The sequence below is a fragment of the Alternaria atra genome (assembly GCF_907166805.1).
Source record: "Alternaria atra isolate CS162 genome assembly, contig: 23, whole genome shotgun sequence".
Classification (NCBI taxonomy): Eukaryota; Fungi; Ascomycota; class Dothideomycetes; order Pleosporales; family Pleosporaceae; genus Alternaria; species Alternaria atra.
In genome coordinates, this window is record NW_025091321.1 from 2,022,810 (window position 1) to 2,046,456 (window position 23,647).

At 50.9% G+C, this 23,647-nt stretch overlaps 12 protein-coding genes across 12 annotated transcripts; 5 read left to right on the plus strand and 7 right to left on the minus strand.

Annotated features, from left to right (window-relative positions):
* Nucleotides 1-799: 799 nt before the first annotated feature.
* On the plus strand, nt 800-5,192 carry ALTATR162_LOCUS4275 (uncharacterized protein; the record flags this gene model as incomplete). Its single annotated transcript, XM_043311885.1, has 4 exons — nt 800-1,000; nt 1,029-1,190; nt 1,238-4,871; nt 4,933-5,192. 4 exons carry the CDS (start codon nt 800-802, stop codon nt 5,190-5,192), a joined length of 4,257 nt encoding a protein of 1,418 aa, XP_043167820.1.
* Nucleotides 5,193-6,521: 1,329 nt separating this feature from the next.
* On the minus strand, nt 6,522-6,989 carry ALTATR162_LOCUS4276 (uncharacterized protein; the record flags this gene model as incomplete). The annotated part of the gene is made up of 1 exon (XM_043311886.1): nt 6,522-6,989. One exon carries the CDS (start codon nt 6,987-6,989, stop codon nt 6,522-6,524), a length of 468 nt encoding a protein of 155 aa, XP_043167821.1.
* Nucleotides 6,990-8,807: 1,818 nt separating this feature from the next.
* On the minus strand, nt 8,808-10,125 carry ALTATR162_LOCUS4277 (uncharacterized protein; the record flags this gene model as incomplete). The annotated part of the gene is made up of 4 exons (XM_043311887.1): nt 8,808-8,870; nt 8,928-9,242; nt 9,290-9,745; nt 9,820-10,125. The coding sequence occupies 4 exons, from the start codon at nt 10,123-10,125 to the stop codon at nt 8,808-8,810; spliced, it is 1,140 nt and encodes a 379-aa protein (XP_043167822.1).
* A 514-nt stretch (nt 10,126-10,639) lies between these two features.
* On the plus strand, nt 10,640-11,704 carry ALTATR162_LOCUS4278 (uncharacterized protein; the record flags this gene model as incomplete). Its single annotated transcript, XM_043311888.1, has 1 exon — nt 10,640-11,704. One exon carries the CDS (start codon nt 10,640-10,642, stop codon nt 11,702-11,704), a length of 1,065 nt encoding a protein of 354 aa, XP_043167823.1.
* A 274-nt stretch (nt 11,705-11,978) lies between these two features.
* ALTATR162_LOCUS4279 (uncharacterized protein) lies at nt 11,979-12,248 on the minus strand (the record flags this gene model as incomplete). Its single annotated transcript, XM_043311889.1, has 1 exon — nt 11,979-12,248. One exon carries the CDS (start codon nt 12,246-12,248, stop codon nt 11,979-11,981), a length of 270 nt encoding a protein of 89 aa, XP_043167824.1.
* Nucleotides 12,249-12,284: 36 nt separating this feature from the next.
* On the minus strand, nt 12,285-13,056 carry ALTATR162_LOCUS4280 (uncharacterized protein; the record flags this gene model as incomplete). The annotated part of the gene is made up of 3 exons (XM_043311890.1): nt 12,285-12,687; nt 12,750-12,817; nt 12,868-13,056. 3 exons carry the CDS (start codon nt 13,054-13,056, stop codon nt 12,285-12,287), a joined length of 660 nt encoding a protein of 219 aa, XP_043167825.1.
* An 844-nt stretch (nt 13,057-13,900) lies between these two features.
* On the minus strand, nt 13,901-14,659 carry ALTATR162_LOCUS4281 (uncharacterized protein; the record flags this gene model as incomplete). The annotated part of the gene is made up of 1 exon (XM_043311891.1): nt 13,901-14,659. One exon carries the CDS (start codon nt 14,657-14,659, stop codon nt 13,901-13,903), a length of 759 nt encoding a protein of 252 aa, XP_043167826.1.
* A 1,425-nt stretch (nt 14,660-16,084) lies between these two features.
* Nucleotides 16,085-16,939, plus strand: ALTATR162_LOCUS4282 (uncharacterized protein; the record flags this gene model as incomplete). Its single annotated transcript, XM_043311892.1, has 3 exons — nt 16,085-16,107; nt 16,172-16,671; nt 16,725-16,939. The coding sequence occupies 3 exons, from the start codon at nt 16,085-16,087 to the stop codon at nt 16,937-16,939; spliced, it is 738 nt and encodes a 245-aa protein (XP_043167827.1).
* A 504-nt stretch (nt 16,940-17,443) lies between these two features.
* On the plus strand, nt 17,444-17,968 carry ALTATR162_LOCUS4283 (uncharacterized protein; the record flags this gene model as incomplete). The annotated part of the gene is made up of 1 exon (XM_043311893.1): nt 17,444-17,968. The coding sequence occupies one exon, from the start codon at nt 17,444-17,446 to the stop codon at nt 17,966-17,968; it is 525 nt and encodes a 174-aa protein (XP_043167828.1).
* A 1,001-nt stretch (nt 17,969-18,969) lies between these two features.
* On the plus strand, nt 18,970-19,680 carry ALTATR162_LOCUS4284 (uncharacterized protein; the record flags this gene model as incomplete). The annotated part of the gene is made up of 3 exons (XM_043311894.1): nt 18,970-19,221; nt 19,277-19,451; nt 19,508-19,680. 3 exons carry the CDS (start codon nt 18,970-18,972, stop codon nt 19,678-19,680), a joined length of 600 nt encoding a protein of 199 aa, XP_043167829.1.
* Nucleotides 19,681-20,730: 1,050 nt separating this feature from the next.
* ALTATR162_LOCUS4285 (uncharacterized protein) lies at nt 20,731-21,987 on the minus strand (the record flags this gene model as incomplete). Its single annotated transcript, XM_043311895.1, has 1 exon — nt 20,731-21,987. The coding sequence occupies one exon, from the start codon at nt 21,985-21,987 to the stop codon at nt 20,731-20,733; it is 1,257 nt and encodes a 418-aa protein (XP_043167830.1).
* A 254-nt stretch (nt 21,988-22,241) lies between these two features.
* ALTATR162_LOCUS4286 (uncharacterized protein) lies at nt 22,242-23,216 on the minus strand (the record flags this gene model as incomplete). Its single annotated transcript, XM_043311896.1, has 1 exon — nt 22,242-23,216. One exon carries the CDS (start codon nt 23,214-23,216, stop codon nt 22,242-22,244), a length of 975 nt encoding a protein of 324 aa, XP_043167831.1.
* Between the last annotated feature and the right edge of the window lie 431 nt (nt 23,217-23,647).

The following is a 23,647-nucleotide window of genomic DNA, read 5'->3' on the forward strand; positions in this document are numbered from 1 at the left end:
TCTGCAAGGCTGCAGGTGGTGCAAATGGGTAAGGATGTAAATCTGCATTCGAGGAAAAGAAGGCTGTCGAACGTGCAGTTCTTACAGGCAATGAGTCTGTGATGAGTATGTATACAGTACACGATGCCTTGTTCAGGAGGTTTCAGACTCGCATGGTTCCTCATCGCCATGCTTCACCTGCTTCTAGCGCAGAACTTCAAAGCGCGTATCGTGAATACGACCATGTGCCTGGCACAGCAGTTGAATCGCATATACAACGTGCGAATATATCCACGACGCCTGATTTCAAGATACGCAATGCGCATTCGTTCACCCACCAGTACGGTTTGGAAGTACAAAAGCGATAGCAGTCGATGTGTTGTATTGAGAACTCGAGTCTTTGCTGAACCCCCTAGGACATATAAGCTCGCATCCTTCTCAAACACTACCCGAGTACATGACTAGATAGACGTAGGTGACGAGGCTAGGGAAGCCCACGTGTTTGATAACCGTAGCTGTAGCATGCTGTACCAAGTTGGGTATGGTCAACTTTTGTTGATGGTATCCTGCCTAGCGCGAATCTCAATTTCACGTGATCAGCGTCAGTGCGGCTGAAAGTTAACGCGGCCGATGGGTGCGCGAACCTTTGAGAGTCGACATCTGCCTTTCTTCTCTCCTTTACCTCCATTGCGCCCGAATCTGCCTCCCGCTGAATCGCCGCAGCACGATACCCACTCTACCGCCAAGAGCTCGCCGAAATCGTCCGGCGCGCCTTCTCGAGAGTGCGACCAACTCACGCGTTCTCCTTGTTTAAAACACCATGGCGGAGTTCTTCGACACAATCGCCGACGTAGGCAGCGATGAGGAGGAGGATGAGGACTTCGATGGCGAGGCTGGCGAGGCCGGCGAATCCAGACCGAAGAAGACAAATGGCGCCAATGGCATCGACGACTCCAGCGAGGAGGAAGACGATGATGATGAAGACCGACTGCGACAGGCAAGCATGCCCATACCCAGATGGGTGCCTGGAATTGCTAACAGGTATACAGGAAGGTGAAGGCTTCATCGCCGACGAGGACGAAGAAGACGAGATCGCGGAGCGCAAACGCCGGCGCAGAAAGAGGAAGAAGAACCGTGATGAAGAGGAGGCTCTAGACGACGAGGATCTGGACCTGATCGGTGTTGAGGTTGAGCGCCCGGCGGAAGAACAGGTAAGGCATACCGTGTTGAAGTGTCGACATCGCTAACATTGAGGAAGTCGAGATTCAAGCGTCTCAAGCGTGGCCACAAAGAGCGCGTAAAGTCTCGGGGCGTTGACGACATCTTCTCCGATGACGAAGTAAACGAAGACTACGACGAGCCGCGCGGGCGCCTAGGCGACGAGTTTGACGACTTCATCGAGGACGACAAGTTTGAAGACGAAATTGAAGACGACCGCGACGTCACACAACCAGGCATAAACTTGATCACGAAAGGACTGCAAGCTGCCGGTCTGGACGAGGGTGCCGAGGAAGACTACAGGGCTGCCTTCGGTGATGGCACAGATTACGACTGGGCGTTGGAGATGCAAGAGGCGGAAGAAGATGAGCAAGCTGGCGAAGGCCGTGAACTCCAACTCAAAGACGTCTTCGAGCCATCGCAGTTGCAGGAGCGCATGCTTACGGATGAGGACAACGTTATCCGCGAAACCGACATTCCCGAGCGACTGCAGTTAGCCCGGAGGTCTTTCAAGGAGATCGAGCTCACACCAGAGGACATGCAAGCACGCTTGACTGAAGAAGCCACCTGGATCAGCAATATGCTGTGGCCGAAGAAGGGTCTCCCGCGCTACTTCTTGCAACCTTTCGAGAAGGCTGTGCGCAAGGTTCTTGAGTTCATCAATCTTGAGGACTACGAAGTTCCTTTTATCTTCAACCATCGAAAAGACTACCTCATCCATGCACCAAGCGATAACGACGATTACGACGATATCGACAACCCGCCACCTATGGATGCGCGACCGGAGCGCCTGCTCAACCAGGCCGATTTGTGGGAAGTCTTCGAGTTCGATCTCAAGTTCAGGGCCTTTGCAGAGAAGCGCGATGCCCTCAAACAGAACTACGAGAATCTCAAGAGCGTATACTCTGACATCACCGACACCGAGATCGAGGAGTTAACGTCTAGGGCCATCACTATCGAAGAGATTCAAGAACTTCAGGATTATCTGCACTACAAGTATTCGCAGGAGATCAACGAAGTCCGGCAAGAAGTGAACGGAACACAGAAGCGTGCCAACAACGCGCGAAGCTTCTTCGACAAGTTGCGGGGCAGCAAGGCAAATCAACTCGTCAAGGCGATCGGCATCACACCAGAGGACTTTGCGAAGCGGGTCGACGGGTCGAGCAGAGGGGCGTATACTATCGAGGATCCGCCATACAGGGTTGAGGAGCTCGCTGATCAGCTAGCCGAAGCTCCAGAGACTGGCGCCACTCTTCTCAGGTCCACCAAGCTCCTGTTCGTTCAAGACTTGCAGATGTGCTCGCGTTTGCGCCGATACTTGCGCGGTAGCTTCTATCAGAATGCTCAGATCGACTGCCTCCGTACTGACAAGGGTATGCGCAAGATCACAGAAGACCACCCCTATTATGAGTTCAAATACCTCCGCGGCGTGACATTTTCGGATCTCCAGGGTCGACCGGATCTTTTCTTGAAGATGTTGAAAGCTGAGGCGGAAGGTCTCGTTCAAGTCAAGATCTCCATGGGCAACTACAAAACGTTCAAGACTCGACTTGAAGAGAAGATCATTTCTGAAGGTGTCAGTGAAGTCTCCGACACTTGGAACAACCTCCGGAAAGAACTGCTCAATGTTGCTCTTGATAAGCTACAGGTTCTCATTGCCAACGGTGTCAAGGAAACTCTACGCGCTCGATGCGAGGATGAGCTTGCTGCATCAGCCAGAGAGAATTACTACAACAAGCTTGACCAGGCGCCTTATAAGCTGAAGAGCGCACCACTTGGATCAGTACCTAATGTCCTCTGCCTGACCAACGGCAAGGGCCAACGTGGAGACGCAATCATGTGGGCCTACGTTGAGAACGATGGGCGGGTACTTGAGCACGGCCGGTTGGTTGAGATGCGACTTGGAAACGCAGAGCGCGGTATTCCTGAAGGTCAAGACATCGACAAGCTGGTTGATGTAATACAGCGTCGCCGCCCGGACGTGATCGGCGTCAGTGGCTTCTCCGTGGAAACGCGTAAGCTGTACAAAGACATCCAGGAAATTATCGGTCAGCGTGGTCTAACAGGTCCGGCCTACGAGGACGAAGACACTGGTGAAGAGAAGTACGAGTCGTTGGAAGTGATCATGGTCAACGATGAGGTCGCTCGTCTTTATCATACTAGTGCTCGGGCTGTCGCCGAATTCCCCAAGTATCCCGTGCTGACAAGGTACTGCGTTGCTCTTGGACGATACCTACAAAACCCACTGGCAGAATACGCATCACTCGGGAAAGACATTGTTTCGATACCCTTCATCCCGAACCAAACCTTGATACCACAAGAGAAGCTTCTGGACCGACTGGAAACCGCCATGGTAGACATGGTCAACCTCGTAGGTATTGACCTACCGGAGACTTACGACGACAAGTACCTATCAAAGTTAATACCTTATGTGTGCGGCCTGGGACCTCGTAAAGCCGATCGATTGATCAAGGCCATTCAGGCCAACAGCGACGAAATTCTGTCGCGATTCGACCTCCTCGGTGTTTCTGAGTCTCGCGATCTAAAGGCGGCCATGGGACCCAAGGTCTTCCAGAACTGCGCCAGTTTCCTGTACATCCCCTACGATTCAACAGAGGAGTCATCCGACTACTTGGACTACACCCGTGTACACCCAGAAGATTACGATCTTGCCAGGAAGATGGTCGCTGACGCCCTTAACATGGACGAGGAAGATGTCAAGGCTGAGACTGACGAAGGCGGACCCAGCGCTGTCGTCAGGAAGATGGTGCGGGAAGAGACCACCGATCTGGTCAACGACCTAGCTCTTGAAGACTACGCAGCGGAGATTGAAAGGAACTTTGGTCAACGCAAGCGCGCAACGCTCGAGACCATTCGCGCTGAACTTGACAACCCTTACGAGGAAATTCGACAAATCTTTGCGCTCCTGTCTGGTACTGAGATGTTCACAATGCTGACTGGTGAGACGGAGGAGACACTCTATGAGGGTATGGTTGTACCTGTGACCATCAGGCGTACATTCCCGGACCACATCGAAGTCAAGCTGGAGTGTGGCATAGAAGGTGGTGTCTCCGAATCGGAGTTTCCAGAGGGCGTGGGCAGTGGAGGACAAGAGCCTCGCCATGTCTACCAGAACCATCAGATCGTTCGCGCACGTATCGTCTACCTCAACCGCAAAGCTCTCACCGCACAACTATCGCTTCGGGACGACCTCATCCGTCAACCAGAGAAGAAGCCCTACAACCGCGCGGCTGGTGAGTGGGACGACGCACAAGAAGCCCTCGATAAGAAGGCTGCCGAGAAGGAGAAGGAAGTTGCGTCCGGTCGGCCCAACCGTGTCGTCAACCACCCTCTCTTCTTTGCCTTCAACACCGTGCAGGCTGAAGAGTACCTTGGTGGTAAAGAGACTGGTGACCTGGTCATTCGTCCATCATCTAAGGGTTTCGATCATCTGGTTGTGACATGGAAAGTGTCCAACAACGCATATCAACATCTCGACGTTCTCGAGATGAATAAGCCCAACCAGTTCTCGCTCGGAAAGCAGCTCAAGATCGGAAAGCATACATACTCCGATCTTGACGAGTTGATCGTCAACCATGTCGAGGCAATGGCACGCAAGGTCACAGAAATCACACGAGATGAGCGATTCCAACCAGGTACACGAGAAGATACTGGTAAGTTCCTTGCACCTTCTATAATACAAATCTTGCAAAGACAAGCTAACACTCGATGCAGAAAAATGGCTAGAGAACTACTGCGAAGCCAACCCTTCACGTTCCATGTACGCCTTCTGCAGCATGCCCAAGTACCCTGGTCACTTCTGGATCTGCTTCCAGATGAGTGCCAAAGGACCCAAGGGTGCATGGGGTATCAAGGTCGTGCCGAACGCGTTTGAGCTACACAAGAATGTCTACCCTGACATGATAGCGCTCAAGAACGGCTTCAAGATGTTGATCACGACTGCGGCTAGCAAGGGCGGGCCTCCCAGGCGTTGAACGAAGTATAACCTGAGCTGACATTGGGATTCTGGAAGGCTTCGAATTGTGTATTGGTAGTCTTTTTCCGTTGCTTATTCCGTTTTAATCCTTTTTTTGTGCAAAGTCATCCTGGGATGCATCATAGCCTACGTTGAGGCCAACCAAAACATTACTCATACTACGGCGCTTGGGTTTCCGGTCTACAAAGATTATCAGAAATTGGCATTTTCTCTCCCCTGTGCAGCCATATTTGTACCTATATCGCATAATCTTAGCCGGTCTCTATCCTCACTGTCAAGTTGTGCACTACTTCTACTGTGATTATACCAAGACAAGTTTTATCAAACCCGTCCGGTGACCCGTACATACTTCCTGCAGATCCTGTTTGCATAATTCTCCACATGAACCTTCCCGCCCCAGAGAATTCCGGTGAACAAGACCTACGCTTACCTTTACTTGCAGATTTTGATCTTCACTCCCGCATGCAGGTTCGCTGGTCGGTGGTCGCGGGCGATCTAGATCTGCAAGCCACAATGGAGATGCTGGAATGGGGCCATGTACCATTCAGGGACAACTCCGCGAGTAGATCAATATGCAGCGGCTTGGCATTTTAGTCTGCCCGTTCTGAGTCGCTAGTTGGGAGGCTAGACGCGTGGACGTTGTTGTGACTAGATTGGAAATAACAGTATAGGACCATTGGAGGAAGGAGGAAGGAAGGGGGAAGAAAAATTGTTGTTGCCAAGTATGAGGACTTGCAAAGAGAGCGATGGCAGCAAGGGGGTTACAGCGAAGGAGAAATGCTGCTGCAGGGTGATCTGTTGTTGTCTATGCATGCTAGTCGTAAAACCATGTAAGCATCAAGGCTGTATAAGTTTGTATACCTTTCGCAGCGCAATATGAAAAAAATCACGATTTCAGAAATTGGCACAGAAATATGAACATTCAAGTCATTCGATTATAGCTATGAACTGTGGCCGCTCATCGGCCTGGGGGTATAATTCTCCTCCCCTTTCTCTCGCAGATTGAAAATAACAGAGAATAGTAAGCCCTCTCTCGCAAGAGCAGGACGGTGGTTTCCGGGTATCAAGGTTGAAACTTTTTATATGGTGATGACCGGAGGTTGGCGCCTGGCTCCTCGATGGTTGTGTGTGTGATATGTCGTTAAAAGAAGATGTTGTAAAAGGAACTTTTGTTGGTATGATACAGTTGGAGATGTGTGGTACCTCCGTGAACGCCGTGCTGATGGAAATGCTTGGATGGGAGATGTGAGAGAATCAGGACCAGCTCTCATAATGCCCGAATAGGAATGAAGAAATGAAGGTTGGAAGCAAGGCTGAACGGCACTCTCTATTGGTGAGAGAATTGCCTGCTCAGACGCTGCCATGCGTGCTCCACGCTCCTTCGTACACCGTCCTTCTCGCTCTCTACGCTCGATGAGCTGGCAGTTGAGGAGGCGGAGTTCTGGCGTTGGGATCGGGGCTTCATCTCGTCGACAAGGTTTCCAGCACCGCCACGACCGATGTGGTAGACGGGTGCTTGTTGAGTGCGGAGGCGTTCTTGTTGTTGAAGTTCCTCGTCGAAGCTGAAGATGGCGCGTTCAGACTTCTTCATGTTGCCAGCACCGCCACGACCGGTAGCGTAGAAGGCGTTGCTTGGTGGGGGAGGCAGCTTGGTGCGGGAAGCTGGGCCTGAGGCAGTGGGACCGGGGGTGACCTCAGTAGACTTGATGCGCATAGCGTTGCCAGCGCCGCCGCGGCCAGAGTACATGTAGGCACCGGCGGATGGGTGGGGCTCGCTGATGTGGAAGTTGACCATTTTGGTTATTTGGTACGAGGTTGTTGGTATGAGATTGTGTGTATATTGCAATGTGATGGCAGCGAAGTCAAGAGGCGACTATCGTTGATTGAATCTGGGGTAGTAGTGTTGATGGTAAAGGTAGCTCCGGGAAGATCTGTAGTGCTTGCTGATCGATGGTACTCAACAAGACCTACTGGGGTAAAGGGTTTATATAACATTCAGCCTCGCACTGATCACGATCCCCTCTTACTACTCAAATGCAAGGCAAGTAAAATCTCTCACGCGCAAGCTTTTTTCGGCGCCACGAAACGAACCAAACGCGCACGAGGCCAGCTCAGAAGCCTTGGAAGTCTGAGCGACACTTTGCAGTTAACGGCAGTCGATGGATCATGCGTCCCCTAACAACGCAAGTGTAGGAAATTTCTCAGCGCCATGAATAGTTTACCATTACCCCCTCAAAATGCGCTGATTGGGTGCAACCAGTTTCTCGGGGGTAAGAGATTGCCAGGGGAAATGGTCAGGTGCAGCGGAGAACAAGGAGCGAAGCGATCGAGCCCATGACGCTATCGAAAGGCCGGAGCTTGGCTCCGCAGCAACCGCAGCAGCGCATCGCAGCTTGCCGAAGCGTCTGAGGTGACCGACTGAAAATTTGACGCAAAAGACGCCATGCGCAAACTGGGCCCCATGTGCCAGCTTCCGCGATGGCCAACACACGCTTCCCGGCGGAGAGTGTGGAGGCGGGAAGAGATTTTTTGCGCCGGCTCACGTCTCAACTCTGGTTGGCGTCATGCATACGCCGCATACGCTCTGCGCTTGCCATCGGGTGCCTGGAATAGAGGAGAACCGACATGGAGAGGGTGCAGATTCTGATACTGCCTGTTTGGTGGTGGTGTTTGCTGTTTTGATGCCTCACTGCATACATCAATATTCACTCTTCTGCAAGGTACCTTGAGCTCCAAGTTGGTGGCGTCCTCCAAAAAAAGCAATTGCCTCTTCTGCCTCCCCCTTTTTTGCTCTGCCTGGTGACCGCGCACGATCAGCTCGATCGTCCGAGCCTCCGGACGCCCCGTTGTGCATGACGTTGAGCATCGTGAAGTCTAGGCGGCGGCGGCTCTTTGCTTGCGGTGATGAATATGTACGTGGCCCCTTGTCGTGGCCGGCCCTGTGATCAGGTACCTGCAGTGCTTACGCGATGACTGCGGCCGGCGTAATGCCATTTGTGCATGTCATGTCGCCATTGTGTGTAATATGTGTTGCACATTGCGTGGAATTGCGTAGAGTGAAGCGTCGGTGATTTGACCGTGGTCACACCATAACTGACGAGACCTCACGATGCTTGGCACACTCATTCGCCCAAACCTTCTGACACAGACAGCCAAGTTTCGCACTCCGTGTGCACAGTCGCAAGTGGATTAATTGTGGTATTCTGTACGCTTCATAATCATAGGGGTATTCCGAAGCGCTCACAAACGCCTGTCATGCACGTATTCTCGTCCCCTCGTGCACCTTACCTAACCGACACTCTCGAACCATGCTCGCGCTTAAGTAACAGAAACGCACTCAAATGCGGGGAAAGGAACATGCTGCGGTAGCTCTGCCGTCTAGAAGCTACGGCTACCGGCTGACACGTAGATCTGCTTTCGCCCAACCAAGCGTGCAGCCCCCAGATTTCTTCCATCTTGGTTGGCTTGACCCCAGGTCTTGGGTCCCCATTTCCATGACTAACTGCAACTGCGCTACCGAGGCGCCCTTGTAGCTCCTTCTCGAAAGATGATGCGGAGGCGGGAGAAACGGGTGCGGACTGTTTGCTCCTGCCAGACCGCAACGTGTTGCTACTTATGCGAATTTGGTATGGATGATGTCTGGGTTTTCCTGCCATTCGTCCTTTTCTACCCACATCTGTATGCACGTGTCAGTCCATTGTTCGTGGCCTCAGTCAGGGAATAAGGAACTCACCTTCTTGAAAGTACTGAGGCCTGCAAGAATGCTGCCGCCGGTCCACGTGGTGTATATGCGCTCCGGTGGTGCTAAGATCTTGATCCTCATGTCCTTCACCGCCAGTCTTTGCACCTCGTGGAGCAGTCTGTTTCCGAATCCTTTTGTCAGTGTGGAACCACCGGAGAGTACAATGTTTCCGTAAAGCGCTTTTCGAAGATCCATGTCGGTTCTGTGTATCGCCTCCACGACAATCTGGTGCACGCCAGGGTACTCCAGACCGATGATCTCGGGGTTGAAGAGTATCTCTGGCGCTCGGAAGCGTTCCGCTCCAATCTAGATTGTCAGCTCATGTCGAGTGCGCCCTATCGATTTGCACTCACTTTTATCTTCTGGCCATCAGGTAGTGTGTAGTCAACGCTCTTGCCCTCTGATCGGGACGAGCCTGACCAGTCCTTTTCTTCCTTGGCCGGATCGAGCGCCACGTATCCTGTTGCCTCCTTGATGTTCTTGACCGTCTCCTTCTCAGCACTTGTATGGAAGATGCGACCGCTTTTCCTCAGTAGCTGCTGGAAATGTTCTGTAACGTCTCGGCCTGCCACGTCTATCCTCCTGATGCTGTTGGGAATGGCGAAACCTTGGAAGACTGGTACTGCATGCGAAACACCATCTCCCGAGTCTAGAACTAGACCCGTCGTCTTGCCGGATGCGTATAGAGAAAGGACGGCTTGGACCGATGAGTATAAGGCGGGCACATTAAACGTCTCAAATAGGATCTGAGCAGCCGTATCGCGGTTTTCTCGGGGGTTTAGTGGAGGCTCTGTAAGGAGGACGGGGTGCTATGAAGACGGATAGTTAGCCTGATGCCCCTCAATGGCAGTAAAAAGACACCGTCTGCCACGGCCCAACTCACATCTTCGCTGACAGTCCTCAGGCCTTCTGTGTAGACATACTGCCATATCCTCTCCATATCATCCCAGTCTGTGACTATGCCGTGCTCCAATGGGTAGTTGATCTTGAAAAGCCCCCTATATTGTTGTGCTTGTGGTCCTATGAATACATCGCCCTCCAATGCGCCTGCCATTGTCCGCACATGCTTCGGCCGTCCTACATATGACGGAAAAAAGCATTTCGGCACATCCTCTCCTGCAAATCCAGCTCTGATGGTACCACTTCCATTGTCTATCACAATGGGAGCATTGTGTAATCGGGAGCCCATGGCGGGGGCCGTGGTAGCGATGAGTTTGAGAGTGAGTGGTTCGAGAGAGAGGACTCCGAGGCCGTGGTGGTATAGTGAGCGTTGTTTTGACGGGACGAAGAGCTGTTGTCGTGGCTGCTTCCCCAATTTGGAGCTCCTTCTCAATCGCGAAGTTCACGACGCGCTTCGGCATCGACGACAGGGGTACCCTCACCGCATCACGTGCCGGCGCTTGCACCTCCAAGAACTCGCATTCGTTTCTGCTCATCCGTTGCGTGGATAAAGTTCTATTCTAGACTGCTTGTCATCCCATTGTACAAAAGTCTCTATTCTGATTAGAGCATCGAGTTTCGGCTTGCCTCCAACCGAGCGCTTCACGCACCCCGCACCAGCACTAATCACCACAGTGATGAGCATCATGTTTGCTCGTGCATGCCGTCGACCGTCTGTTACTTTCATATACCTACAGCCTACAATCTCCAGACTCCTCACATCATCTCTTGCTTTTTGACTGCCTGTTACAGTTCATAGAAACATGCCTCCAGTGAAGCCCAGCCCCGCCATGCAAGCTGCCGCAGCCGCCTTCTCCACAACTATAAAGAAACGCGAAGATGCCTTTTACGAACCGAGGAAACAGGACTACTATCGCGTCTCGTCTGACGGTAATTGGGTACCAGCATCATCCGGTGACGCACTTGCAAAAGATGAATTGCAACCATCTCTACACTCTAGAGAGATCCGCCTGATCTCCTGGAACATCGATGTCCTCGTCCCATTCGCAGAAGAACGAATGAGTGCAGCGCTAGACCATTTGCATGATCTGGTATCATGGACAAGGCCGGAATCTGCAATCATCATATTCTTCCAAGAAATGGGAGTGTCGGACATGGAACAAATACGAGACTCAGCCTGGGTCAAGCAACGCTTTAACCTCACAGAGATCGACTCGCGAAACTGGTTAGGTCCTCATTATGGTACCACAACGCTTGTAGATCGGCGACTGCACATAGACTCTGTTTTCCGTGTTCCGTGGTATAGCAAGTTCGATCGAGACGGCCTGTTTGTTGACATTAGTCTTTACAATCAAAAGGACTCAAACGCTCCATCCAAAGTCATGCGGCTATGTAATACGCATCTGGAATCCCTGGTCGCCGACCCACCTGTTCGCCCTATTCAAATGGCAGCCGCGAAGCAGTACTTCAATCAACGCAACATTTCATGCGCCGTTCTAGCTGGCGATCTCAATGCTATTCAACCGTTTGATCGCACACTCCACGCCGAAAACGTACTCAGAGATGCCTACCTCCAGATTGGTGGTCAAGAAGACACTCCGGGTGAAGAAGATAGTGATGACGGGTACACTTGGGGTTACCAGTCTCCACAGGTCTTGAAAGACAGATTCGGATGCAGTAGGATGGATAAAATCTTATATGGAGGGTTCATAAAACCAATCAAGTTTCAGCGGATTGGCATGGGCGTCAAAGTAGCAGAAGAGCATAGGCAGATGATGAAGGACGCGGGAGAGCTGGATTGGGTTTCAGATCATTACGGTGTGATGTGCGACTTTGTTATTTTCTCTGATGGGCAGCTAGTTGAATAAAAGAGAAGAAGAAGAATAGAGCGACGAGAATACCTATGTGTTTACTGAAGTCAAAGATTGCAGTTACAGAAGAGTAATGGGGCAGAAGAGTAATGGGGCAGAAGAGTAATGGGGCAGAAGAGTAATGGGGGAGGCAGCCACGTATACATTGAAGAAGACTGAGATATCATTAGGCTGTGACTAGCCCTGATTTCATAATACCGATCCAAGTGCCCATATCTATCCAAGGCAGATAATCAATCTCACTGAGATCCATATTCAGTTTCCTAATGTCCTATGGATGTTCCAAATCACAGTCCATTGCGCTTCCAAGAGACTGGAGAAGAGGCGAGTTCCATGAGACAGACCAATGCGGATCCTTCCCGTTATGTGCTTGTCGCGCGGCGAGGCGAATAACAATCCGTTCGTCCTCAAGGTCCTTTGCGGAAGTACGCTCTTTGCGATTCTCCACGGACAAGCTGCCCATAGCAAGAATATGCTTGAGGATGAGCGATGGACCGAACTTCTCGAAGTCGGTATCGGAGATAATGTCTTCGCGGCGCATGGTGACGATCTGCTCCGGTGAGAGATCAACTGTTCGCTACAGCTCTGGAGGCAGTAACTGCGTCGCTACTTTCCGCATCAACTTGCCTGCCATAACTTTTGCGCGGCTGAACCATAGAAGGTCAAAGGATCCTTCGTCTTTCCAGATTTTGAGAAACTTTTCTTGGGCCTTGAAGCTTGGCGTCTTGAGATTACCTGTATCGGCCAGATCGCTCATCAATGCGTCGACAAAGGCGAGAACGAACTGGCGGATCTCAGGAGGACAAATGTTCGTTAGGAAATTGTTAGCCATCGCGTAGGCCATAGGAACGAGGTTGTGGCGTGTGACCCTGTGATGGCGGGAGAAGGAGTGTTGGTCGTCGAGACCGTAGTACCACATTCCGCACGGGGTTGTCCATATCTTGATCTTCCTGTTTTGCGATAAACCCTTCCCTCGCCATCTATCACTCAATAATCAGCTTCTAATCATCCATAATGAACAGGTCGCAAACAGATACCTCACCCTAGCTCTCGGGATGCCACGATAGCTGCAGGTCCACCGGAACAGACGATATCTTCGTTTGGTGCTGACTGAAGTAGTTGTAGTTAATGTCAGGCTTGCGCACAATCACGGATGGAACAAGGCTGAAAGTGGTATCAAGTTTCTTCCGCGCATCTGTATCAAACATTGTAATGCCCTCTTCTATCGTCGTGGTGTTGGCGACAGTTAGTGGCTTCTCATAAGATGCTGTGAGCTCAGCAAGGCTTTTGGGTGACATGGCGATGACGAGCACCGAGCGTGACTTGAGATCGGGAAGTGCTAAAGGCATGTTGGAGGGGTTTGGGGTGTGTCAAATGCGACTGGAAGAAGTTGTTGATACACAGGTAGTGGAAACATTGCACTCACTTTCACTTTCACTTCTAAAGGTCACAGTGAATCGCAGCTAGAAAGATGACAAAGAACGATGCTTAGGTTGCTAAGATAGAACGGGCATCTCGTTTTCAATCTGTGGGAAGTGCTAAAGAAGGAGGCGCAAGTGAGCAAGAACTGTAGCTTGAACAAGGATTTATTAATTACAGAATTATAACGCTGCGTGTCTACCATATTCACTACACACAACGTGAATAGGAATAGAGCAAAAGGAAACGAAGGAAAGGATATGGACATAAAAAACACTACTCAGAAATGCACGACTCCCACTATCCATCCTAAACACTCACTTACTCGCTTCTCTACCAGGCCGCCCTCCTAAGAGGGAGCAACGACAACGACCTGTCGGAGATTTGAACCCGCGGGTATCTCAAGAAGGTGAAAGACATACATAACCCTCAGTACCCACTCGCCAACCAGCTCACTGTATTGTCAGCTCCCACTATGCGTCCTTGTAGTGTTTAATGGCAGTTTTGAGAAGTCTGTCAATCATATGCACAAGCTGAATCAATGAGTAAAGTCGCTCTTCACTTGTGCGGAGAGCGAGGCTGTGGAATGAATGTGAAAGATTTTTTGTTTGCTTGCAGTAAGGCTACGGGAACGCACTTCACATATGTGTCTAGATGAGAATATGTTCAGTACTGCAATCTATGGTAAGAACTGCAGCGGCCTCGGATTACCCCAATGATCACTTGGGTTGAACCGCCAGGTCCCTTTGTGCTTTCGCGTAAACCAATACGCATTTAGGTACGGGATGAAGAAGGGGAGGGGCGGGAAGCTCTCGCTACCTGGATAGCCTCTGTCGATACTTCCGAGTACCAATGGGATGACAAGATTCTGAATTCGTAAAGTGTTAGCGCTGCTATGCAATAGCGAGTAGTCAGCAAAGATATCGGGGTACGCACCGGATCAGCCGTCTTTGCTCCTTCATCAGCCGTTTCTTTCATCGCCTGCTTGACCTTCTCTCCATTGCACTTTTCGAGTTTGATCAAAGTGTCGATCTCATCATGTAGATGCTGTATGAGGACAGGTGCGAAATCATCGATTCGTCTTTTCAGTTCCGCGGCGTCATACGTCCTCTCTCCGGCTACGACCTCTTCAGCCCACTTCACTAGCCCTGCTACCTTGGGCTCAAAGTCGTGATGCTGTTCCACATTCCCTCCCATCAAACCGTCCCAACCATCTATACCCGCTTCCTTTGCGATCTTCTCTACCCTCGGAAATAACAAGCTCTCTTCGAGGGAATGATGGTGATGTAACGTATCTGCCCATGCGGTGACGTACAGCATAAAATCGGCAATATCGCTAGAGAGTTGAACAAACGGTGCTTGATGATAGATAGCATTCAGAGGGCGAAGTAGGACGTTATGGACATTGGCCATTTCTATGGCGACGCTGAGGACACCAGAATTTGCGCATACTGGACCACCCGACTGACCGGGAATCTTGAGGAGGGTGAAGGGCGTATCTGCCCATGGGTTGGTCTCTGCTGTGTTAACCATGTTCGAAATTCAACACGACAAATGAGCCTCTGAGTGTTGGGTTGAAGACGAATGGTTCACACTCACTGAAGCCTACGTATAGTGTAGCTTTCCAGGCTGATATACGATAAGCGTTGCTTACGGCGTCTACACATGAACGAATAAAGCTGAACGGTACACGCACAAGCGCATCTCGCACCAATCAGCAGATAATTCTTGTAAGCAGTATGCTGCTTACGGCTAGAGTACGCCAACGTATCATAAGCTTACGCCTTCCATGCTTGATACTGCAGGTCATGTATGTCAATAAGAGCATAATACATCCGCGCTAGAGGAAGATACAGCGATGCCGATATGTTTGTGGGTCAAGGTGGACTTGTACAGCATCCAACGTATAGTGCGTATTCGTTTTTTTTCCAACGCTTCGGATGCAGGGGCCTATGCAGAAAAAGTATTTGTTGATCAACGGAGTTTTGTGCACCCCTACGGCTTCGTGAGCTGTCGTTCAGTTGTTGGTGCTATTGCATAGGCGCTTCCTATTCGTCGGATGCTGCAGGCCTACTTCTCTATGGCACATTTTTGATCGTGCAGCTCTGGCAGAAGTCGCAGCGCACATCCGTTGTCTAAAGCCTGACGCATTTAAGATGAACTGAGAGGCAGTAACACCTTTTGCGCAGAATGTCATGGTATTGGAAACCCCTACTCTCATGACAGGGGAAATGAAGGGTTGACTAGAGCCTTGGCAGATGACATAGCTTCATTGTTCCTCGGTCGGAACTCTCGAGGGACTCTACGACAGCCTAGCACCTCGTTGTTTCATCAATACCACCGAACAAGCATCTCCCCAACTACTTACCGACACCCGAGCACTATGACGTTGATGGTGATCGTTTCTCGCTGGATATCCCATTCCAACGAGAACGGGAGACGAGGGGTCAGTCGCGGTGTGCGCAAAAGCTGTTGCTTCTCAACGAAGAGTCCAGTTGAGAACTATCGAGAATGATAAATCCTTAGTAACATTGCACATGCTTCATGGCACGGACGGTAGATCTGCCGATCGTTTGATGAAGAGACATTATTACCCCACGCTCCGGCCGATTCGATTCACAAACTTCCCCATGACTGATTGGAAGGGAACACAACTATGCAAGCAACTCTACCGCTGTTTCAACAGACCCCAGGTCTATTTGTGCGTCCTTGTTTCTTGTTCTCAAGCATACGTTGTTCAGGGCCACTCCCCTGTCAAGCTCTCAAAAGAAAGATACCCAGTGAGGTCCGATCAGAAACAAAGAGATATCTGTAACAATCCGTCATCCACAAAGGGATGCCTCATTTCGTATCTCCACACTTTGCACCGTCATGCTCCCGACCCGACGGTAATCACTAGCAACTCTATTTCTTAGCGTATGACATCGAACAAGGTAATATAGAAGATCGACCGCCCTCATGGACACATTCTCCAAGAAGCGGTTATTCACAAGATACAACAAATCATCGGCTTAGCGCATTGATCTGTGAAGACTTGTTGTGTAGATCCATCTTCACTGATCTGCCCAAGTTCTACTATAACCCCACCGACGCTCAATTTACGAACCATACAATTGCCGGTGTAGATCCAGCTACGGCAACTCTCGTCAACACTTTTACTCTGAACTCCGATCTATCAACCAACATGTACACTGGCATCCTCGTCAGTACTTTCTTAGCAACGGCGCTCGCGGCACCACTCGTCCAACGACAGTCGCCCCAGACCGGCGAAAATGATAGCTGGCAATCCGCGCCCGACACAACAACAACATGCGACGCCGCCTCCGACAAGTCGATCAGCTTCATGCGTGGCCCCCAGCTTGAGACCGTCCTCGATAACGCCTGCGCTGCTATGATGCCTCCTTGCGCCTATCAAGACCGCATCGCCAAGGGTACTGTCTGCACGGCAACTCTTGATTACCCACTCGACGGCCCCAAGAGCAGCACACAGCACGCCAACGTTGTTGATAGCGATGGCAACAGTATTAGCGGTTGGGATATCAAGTGTAAGGCCCTGTTCTTTGTTTCACATCGTTTAAAGTACTAACTATGTCTTTAGTCGATGTTACCCCAGCTACCCAGCCTGATAGCTCTGCGGGTGTTTTCTGGAAGGTTGAAGACTGTTACGGCTACTTCGCTCACATGCTCCAGAAGTCAGGCTCGGAGGGCTGCCACAACGGTGTGGGTTCTGGTATCGGCAGTGTGAAGGTTGGCGGTGATAGCTCACTGGCTGGTACGGACTTCAAGGTCACCATCGTTCCTAGGGAGGCTTAGAGTGGTTGCTTGGTTTTATCTTCTTGTGTTATTCTTAGGGTATATGTGAGCTTCAGAGCCACATCAGGCGCACATGGGTCAAGCGCTGTGCGCATCGGTGTTGTCTGACAGCAGTTTCATCACTCCTCATAACATCATTATTGCGCTTCACCTCACAAGCTATCCGGACGTACACTCCTTGCGCCGTCTTTCCACACTTGTCTCTCTACTTCCAGCAGCCCGCAATGAATATTATTCTTTGCAAACTGTGCTGGTCTGAGCATATCAGAATGGCCACAGTCTCTCCGCTAGATGCTCTGAAGTGATACAATCAATAGCTAGCGCGTAGTGTTCGATATGCTCTCACCTAGACTGCTAGTCACTGCATGTAAACTTACCCGCCCTTTCGATTCAGCCCCCTAATTCAACCTGACTTGATCAGGAACTTCATTCCTCCACGTAATGCGAAGCTTACCCACGATCTGAGTACGATATCTTCTTGTCAAGAAAATAACTTCACACCCGATGGCGCACGACTATCGCTTCCCACTTGACCACGAGGACAAGAAGCTGATAAGGTTCGATAACCCGTACTTTGATTCCAGAAAAGCCCAAAGCACGTTATCTATCCCACCAACCGATGCGCCTGTAGACTACGTTGAGGTCGCCACCCAGTTCCTCGAAGCCGAATACACAAACCCCGATTCGCCCATTCACCAGGATCCTAAACTGCTAACCCCGCCAGAGCCTGATGATATACTTCCCAAGCCTCTCAAAACCGCGGTTGAGGTTTTTAATGCCGCACGTATATGGCTCAAGTGCCCCTTAGACCACGCCATCGTAATGAGATACCCTATCGAACTTGCGCAACGCAACGGCTGCCTGGGCGATGTTCGGGTAACGCTATACTACGAGAGTTCCACGAGGACACACGCACCGAGAATGGTCATGCTCGTGAAATGGTTGAGCCCGAACACACTGGGTGGTATCGTTCAAGATGATGTGATCGATCGACGTTACGTGGACGAGGCAAAAGCTCTAAACTCCTAGTACATTGCTCTTTGCGATTACGATCATCTTGTCCTTTTGAAGTTTGGGCTGGTAGCTGGGCCTGGAGGAATACTGGTCACAGCTGTTCCAAGGGATTCGATGCGTGTGACGTTCTTGGGCTTTCTGCTTGAAGCGTGCAATGCGGTATTGGGTGAGCCAACTAGCAGCCCATTATGATCTAAGTGTCTCTCTAGCCTTACAAAAACCAGGGATGATCTGCAAAACAGGTAGACGCGATGAGTGGATCATGGAATAGCTACTCGGTTAAAGACATACCCATTTTTTGGGACACTATTTTACCTTCAAGATGACATGCGAAGTAGGAGGGCTCTCATCAGCAATATCAAACCTGTCGCACCTCTAACCTTCCGACAGCGATATCTTCAACGTTCCGTTGAACGGTACGAATATGGAGTTACTGACAGTTCCTTGCGATAAAAAAAGAACAACATACTTCTCTCAATTACATCAATATGATCTGAGGCAGCGATGAGACGCTTTGGTACAGAGTGACGGCGACGGATGTCGCTCTACTGCCAAGCCAACACGCACGTCATCGACCAGCCATCTCATCGCTTACCCCAGTTCTCGCATCCACATCGCCAACCTCATTACTCAATAGTAGTTGCGGTTGCAGACAGCCGCGACATCTCGTAATAACAATTAGAGCCGGCTCATCCGCAACCACAGTTCAGCCGAGGGATAAAGTCCGCGTGCTTGGCAGCACATGTTTACCGATGGGCGTACAGAACTTTTTCTGTCGGCCCGGGAAAGGTACCAGCGATTGATTGCACGCATGTATACAAGTCTGGACTGTGGGGGAGTGCGTAGTACTGTAGAGTGGCTTGAGAATGACGTCTACCAACCAGCTTTGTCGACACCAGCCACAGGATTTTTGGTTCAAGTAGAGGATAGAGGACGTCCTCATTGCAGGAACTATTATCGCCTTTACCTACCTGTACCCTAATCTCTAATCTCCGTACTGTGTAAGCTTGTTCAAGATGCGCGTCGCAAGTACCGTCCTCGCCCTATCCTCCGCCGCCTCAGGCTTCATCCACCCCCGTCAAGCCTCCAATGAGACAACTTCCACGCCTAACGTCGCGGCCGCTCAGTATGACGGATCTTGCTTCTACCCCGTCCCAGACTCCAAGTTCAACCTAGAAGCGTACCTTGGAACCTGGTATCAAGTCGCCGGTACACCATTCGGTCCTACCGCTGGCGCACGCTGCGTAACCGCAAACTACTCACTCAATGTATGTTTATGAGACGTTCCGACTTCCTCGCCAGCATCTCTAACAGTAAATCCAGGACAATGGCACGGTGCGTGTTGTCAACACTGCGACTGTTGGCCCACAAACTATCGACATTATCGGCACCGCCACGCCCGTAGATTCTGCTTATGGCGCCGGCGGAGCTTTCGTCGTCAGCTTCCCTGGCACGCCTTCGACAGCGGAATGCCCTGGACCCAACTACATTGTGCAAGGTAAGTTGCAATGAGACCCCTGGGTGAAGTGTATCATTGTTAACATTAATGCCCAGATTACGCCGTCGATTGGGCGATTGTGCAGACGCAAAATTGGAGTACACTGTACATCTTGAGCAGGGTACGACAGCCAGCCCCTGCTAGTATCGATGCCTGGATTGACCGCGCTGTGGCCTTTGGATCCGATGGGGCGTCCATTGCCAAGTTCAACCAAACGGGTTGTGAGTAGGCATAAGTGGGGAAGAAAGAGATGGCGTGGATGCCTTTTGTAGCGATGGCCATATGGACATTCGATTCAGGCAAAACTGCGTGGGTTTCATCACGACACTGTTCGATGGAATCGTGATCCAATTGTATGAACACTACCTAAGCGTCCTTCAGGGATACGTATATAACAAGATTCTATACTGTCCAAGCGTCACACCAACCGTTGGGTATCTAATTGCAACCCAAAGAACCGAAAACTTTATGAACGCCCTGTGAGACTCAAAACGACTGCACAGCAGGCGCGCCCTGATCAGAAATCCCAGCCCGCTCTTGCTACCGCCTTCCTCGCCCATCTTAACTACCATGTCTAGGCACAGACCCGAATTCACACTTCTCTCAGAACGGTTCTCAATCTCAGCGCACTCTGGCCAGGTATCAGGACTGGATAGGCCCCAGATGACAGGACTATAGTGATCATCGTCGTGATAGTTCTCCCATAACCACGGCTCGGGCTCTCCTTGTCTACTAGGGCGTTATTCGCCCCATGCAATCTCTACCATCTGGCCGTACCAACGCAGTATCGGTGATGGACGCTTGGAAAACCACGCTTGAAATACCTGATCAACTTCGCGTGCGATTTCAGCGCCATGACATCGTGGATGACGACGGACAGTAATGGCATTGGTATCGATCATTTTGATAGTCATGCTATCTGGTACATCGTCCGTTGGGATGGTTCGAAGGCCGATGATCATGACATTGATGGCTGTCATGTCATTGTTGACTTGCTCAATTTGAGGTTTGACGATTGACATGTTGCGGTAGTGTCGAATTTGACTGTGAAGTTGGAGAGGAGGAAGAAGAAAGTGGAAGTGATTTGTAGTGCGAGTGCGCTAGCACCGACAAACTGACGGCCGGTAAGCCAGAAGTAACGATACCTCAAATACATTGAGACATGACCATAACTCATCTGTAACGTTCATTACTCCTGATACAGCTTGTGCCTTACGAAAAATGACAATGTGATCCCGAACGAAGTATGGTGCGCGGAAGCGGAGCACGAAGGCGAAGATCAGTAGCTTACCGAAATCTTGCAGCCCCGGCCCTGGAAGACGACCTCATCATCATCCCTACCACCTGCACCTGGACTCTCCACCATATTTCTGAGAACCCCATCTCCATTTTCCTCCTCCTCCTCCTCCTCCTCCTCCTCCTCCTCCGCCTCATCATCATCTTCAAGCCCGCTACGCAAAGCAATCCTCGGGCACACCTCCTTATCATCCCAGTCCCTAACAAGCGGTACATAGTCTTCGCTAACCCCAAAACACTCCCACAGCCACTCATTCATCTTCCCATACTCATCGTTTACCCAATCCCTAGCCTCAAACTCTTGCATCGCGTTCCAGAACCTTATCACAGGGCTGAGAACCTTACTAGGCCACTGCTTTTGAATAGTTACGGGATTTGGATCACCGTGGCAAGAGGTGGCGCTAAGACGGACAACATTAGAAACGTTGAAATCAATGATGACAATGCGGAGATCTGGGTCGTCCAAGGAGGGATATGATGACGGGGACACGAGCATGACGTTGCGGGGTGACATGTCGCGGTGCAATATACCGGCGTTGTAGATGTGAGACTCGGCCACTAAAACTTTCTCCATGATCGCTGAGCGCGTTCGTCGGGAGAGTAGCTGAGTTTGAATGTTGCTCATAACGGTACCAGTGATGTGTTCCATCAGTATGAGACGAACATGTCGTATGTAGGTCTGGTTGCTGAGTGTTGTGGGTACTTCGACCGTCCAGCTGCCATAGTACTTGGGCGTATATGTACGCGCTATAGAACATTTCTCTAGCTCCTCGTACGCCGCAGCTTCCCTTGAGTAGTCTCCATCGGCTAGTACAACAACGTCGCGCTTGTTGTTGTAACAGTCACCTCCAGCGTCGTATAGCGGGTCGTATATCTTCGCCACCATACTCCCGTTGACTTCAACAACTTGAGCGGCATGTGAATATCCAGTGCGTATCATGTCGGTGATGGTCAGCGTGCAGGAATCATCTAGTGTACGTCCTTCAGTTGGCTGTCGAACTAGGCAGTAGTTGATTTGCGGTAGTCTGAAATAGCCCGTCTTGAAAGGTGGCCAAGGAACGTTGTAGCCATGACCGAAAGGCACGGGTGATTCGTGGCGATGAGCAACAAACGTGGCGCCTACGTTGTATGGGAGAGCAGGCCTGCTGGAGGCGCTGTTATCAAAGCGGTCGAAAGTGTTGTCGGTGGAGTCAGGAGTCCCTGTTGAGGGCGCCGTACGGTGAGAGGAGCCAGTCGACATGACGGGTGTTGGTCAGGAACTTGACCTGAGATTTTGTGCGATTTTGTGCGATCAGAGGTGTCTCAGAGGTTGTATTTTCCAAAGACAGCGACGGATGAATGCACTTCTGCGCTTCTGGGGGAATTCATGGTGAAGGGGAGTCGAATCTAGACCGTTGAATAAGATCCATGCGCACATTTACAGAGAAAAGGACGGAAAGGCTGCTGAATATTTCGGTAAAGCTTGAAAAGACATCCTGTATTTTGGCTGCGGTCTCATCCAAAGACCGGACGCCGCTCCACAGTAGCATCTGATTTCTGCACCTGAGTATATGGCTGCTGAACGACAGGTTGAGGACCCCATTGCTGTACAGGCTGCGGACCCCATTGCTGATAAGGTTGCGGTGCCCATTGTTGATAAGGTTGCGGTGCCCACTGCTGTTGCACAGGCTGTCCTGCCCATTGCTGTCCAGGCTGTGCCGGCCAAGGCTGTTGAACCCATTGTTGCCCGGGTGGACCATTATAAGGCGACGGTGGGCCAGGTGGTCGCATCTCATAAGCATTTGCAAACCCAGCATACCTCCCCTTCCCACCAAACATCCATTTCACACCTCCTCTCGCCCGTATGAGGACCCACAGACTGATGAATACAGACAGAGCCGCCACAGCCATGGGTATCAACAAGAACCTCATCGCTTTTGTAGTCCCACAAGCAGTACCAGCCCAATCTCGATCAGGGTAGAATTGGCTGATCTGACATGCCCACGTTTCTCTTGTATGCTCCTGGTCCTCCTGTCCAACGTCTTCGTAGTTCTGCCAGCTCTTATCACTACTTTGAACTGAGCTTGCATATCCAAAGACACCCAGACTCGCGCCCACCATTAAGATATTGGCGATGAGGACAACCCAAGTCCATTTCCTCTCATGTGCTGCCGTACCCTCTGTTCGCCTCAACTGCCATATCCCAGCCGCGCTGAGCAAGCCGATTCCATATCCTAGTATGCACAACCCCAGTATGGCGTATATGGGCCCATTGTTCATGTCTATGATTACGGTAGTGTCGTTCGAGGCAGTGCCGCCGGGGCGCGATAAGACGACTTGACGAGCGCCGCTGCGCATGTTGCGATCGAGACTGTCTTCAAATGAATCCTTCGATATGCTTTCGAGGATATTGGTCAAGGCGGCGATTGCGAGGAGGAGAAGGGCTGGTAGGAGGAGGAGCAGTACGCGGCAGCCATTGGGGTTGCGCATTCTGGCGGTCTGGCGCTATAGAATGGCGTTTACGAAGTCACAATATGTCGATAGGGGGTTCTCAAGAGTGTAAAATATGGCTACCTCGCAGCTAAAGATACACTGCTGCGAGAGAGAAGAGGAGTCATCGTGACTCGCTGGTGGTGGTTGTGGAAACCAGGCGTGGACGCCTGAAAGCGTCACTAGGTTCGAGCCATGCTTGGCATGCCTGTGCATCTAAACATAACTGGTACTGCATGTTCGGTATGGTCATAGTGGCACACAGTATAAGTTGCAGATGCGATAGTGAACTGCTGCTGGAAGTCGCGCGTTCCGATTTGAAGACCGCGACGCGCGTTCACGTGTTAGATGGGACACCCCACAAATTCCAACTAGGCATGAGAGCGAAGATACAAAAACATTAGCTGTTGAGCATTCTCTACCATAGGCAG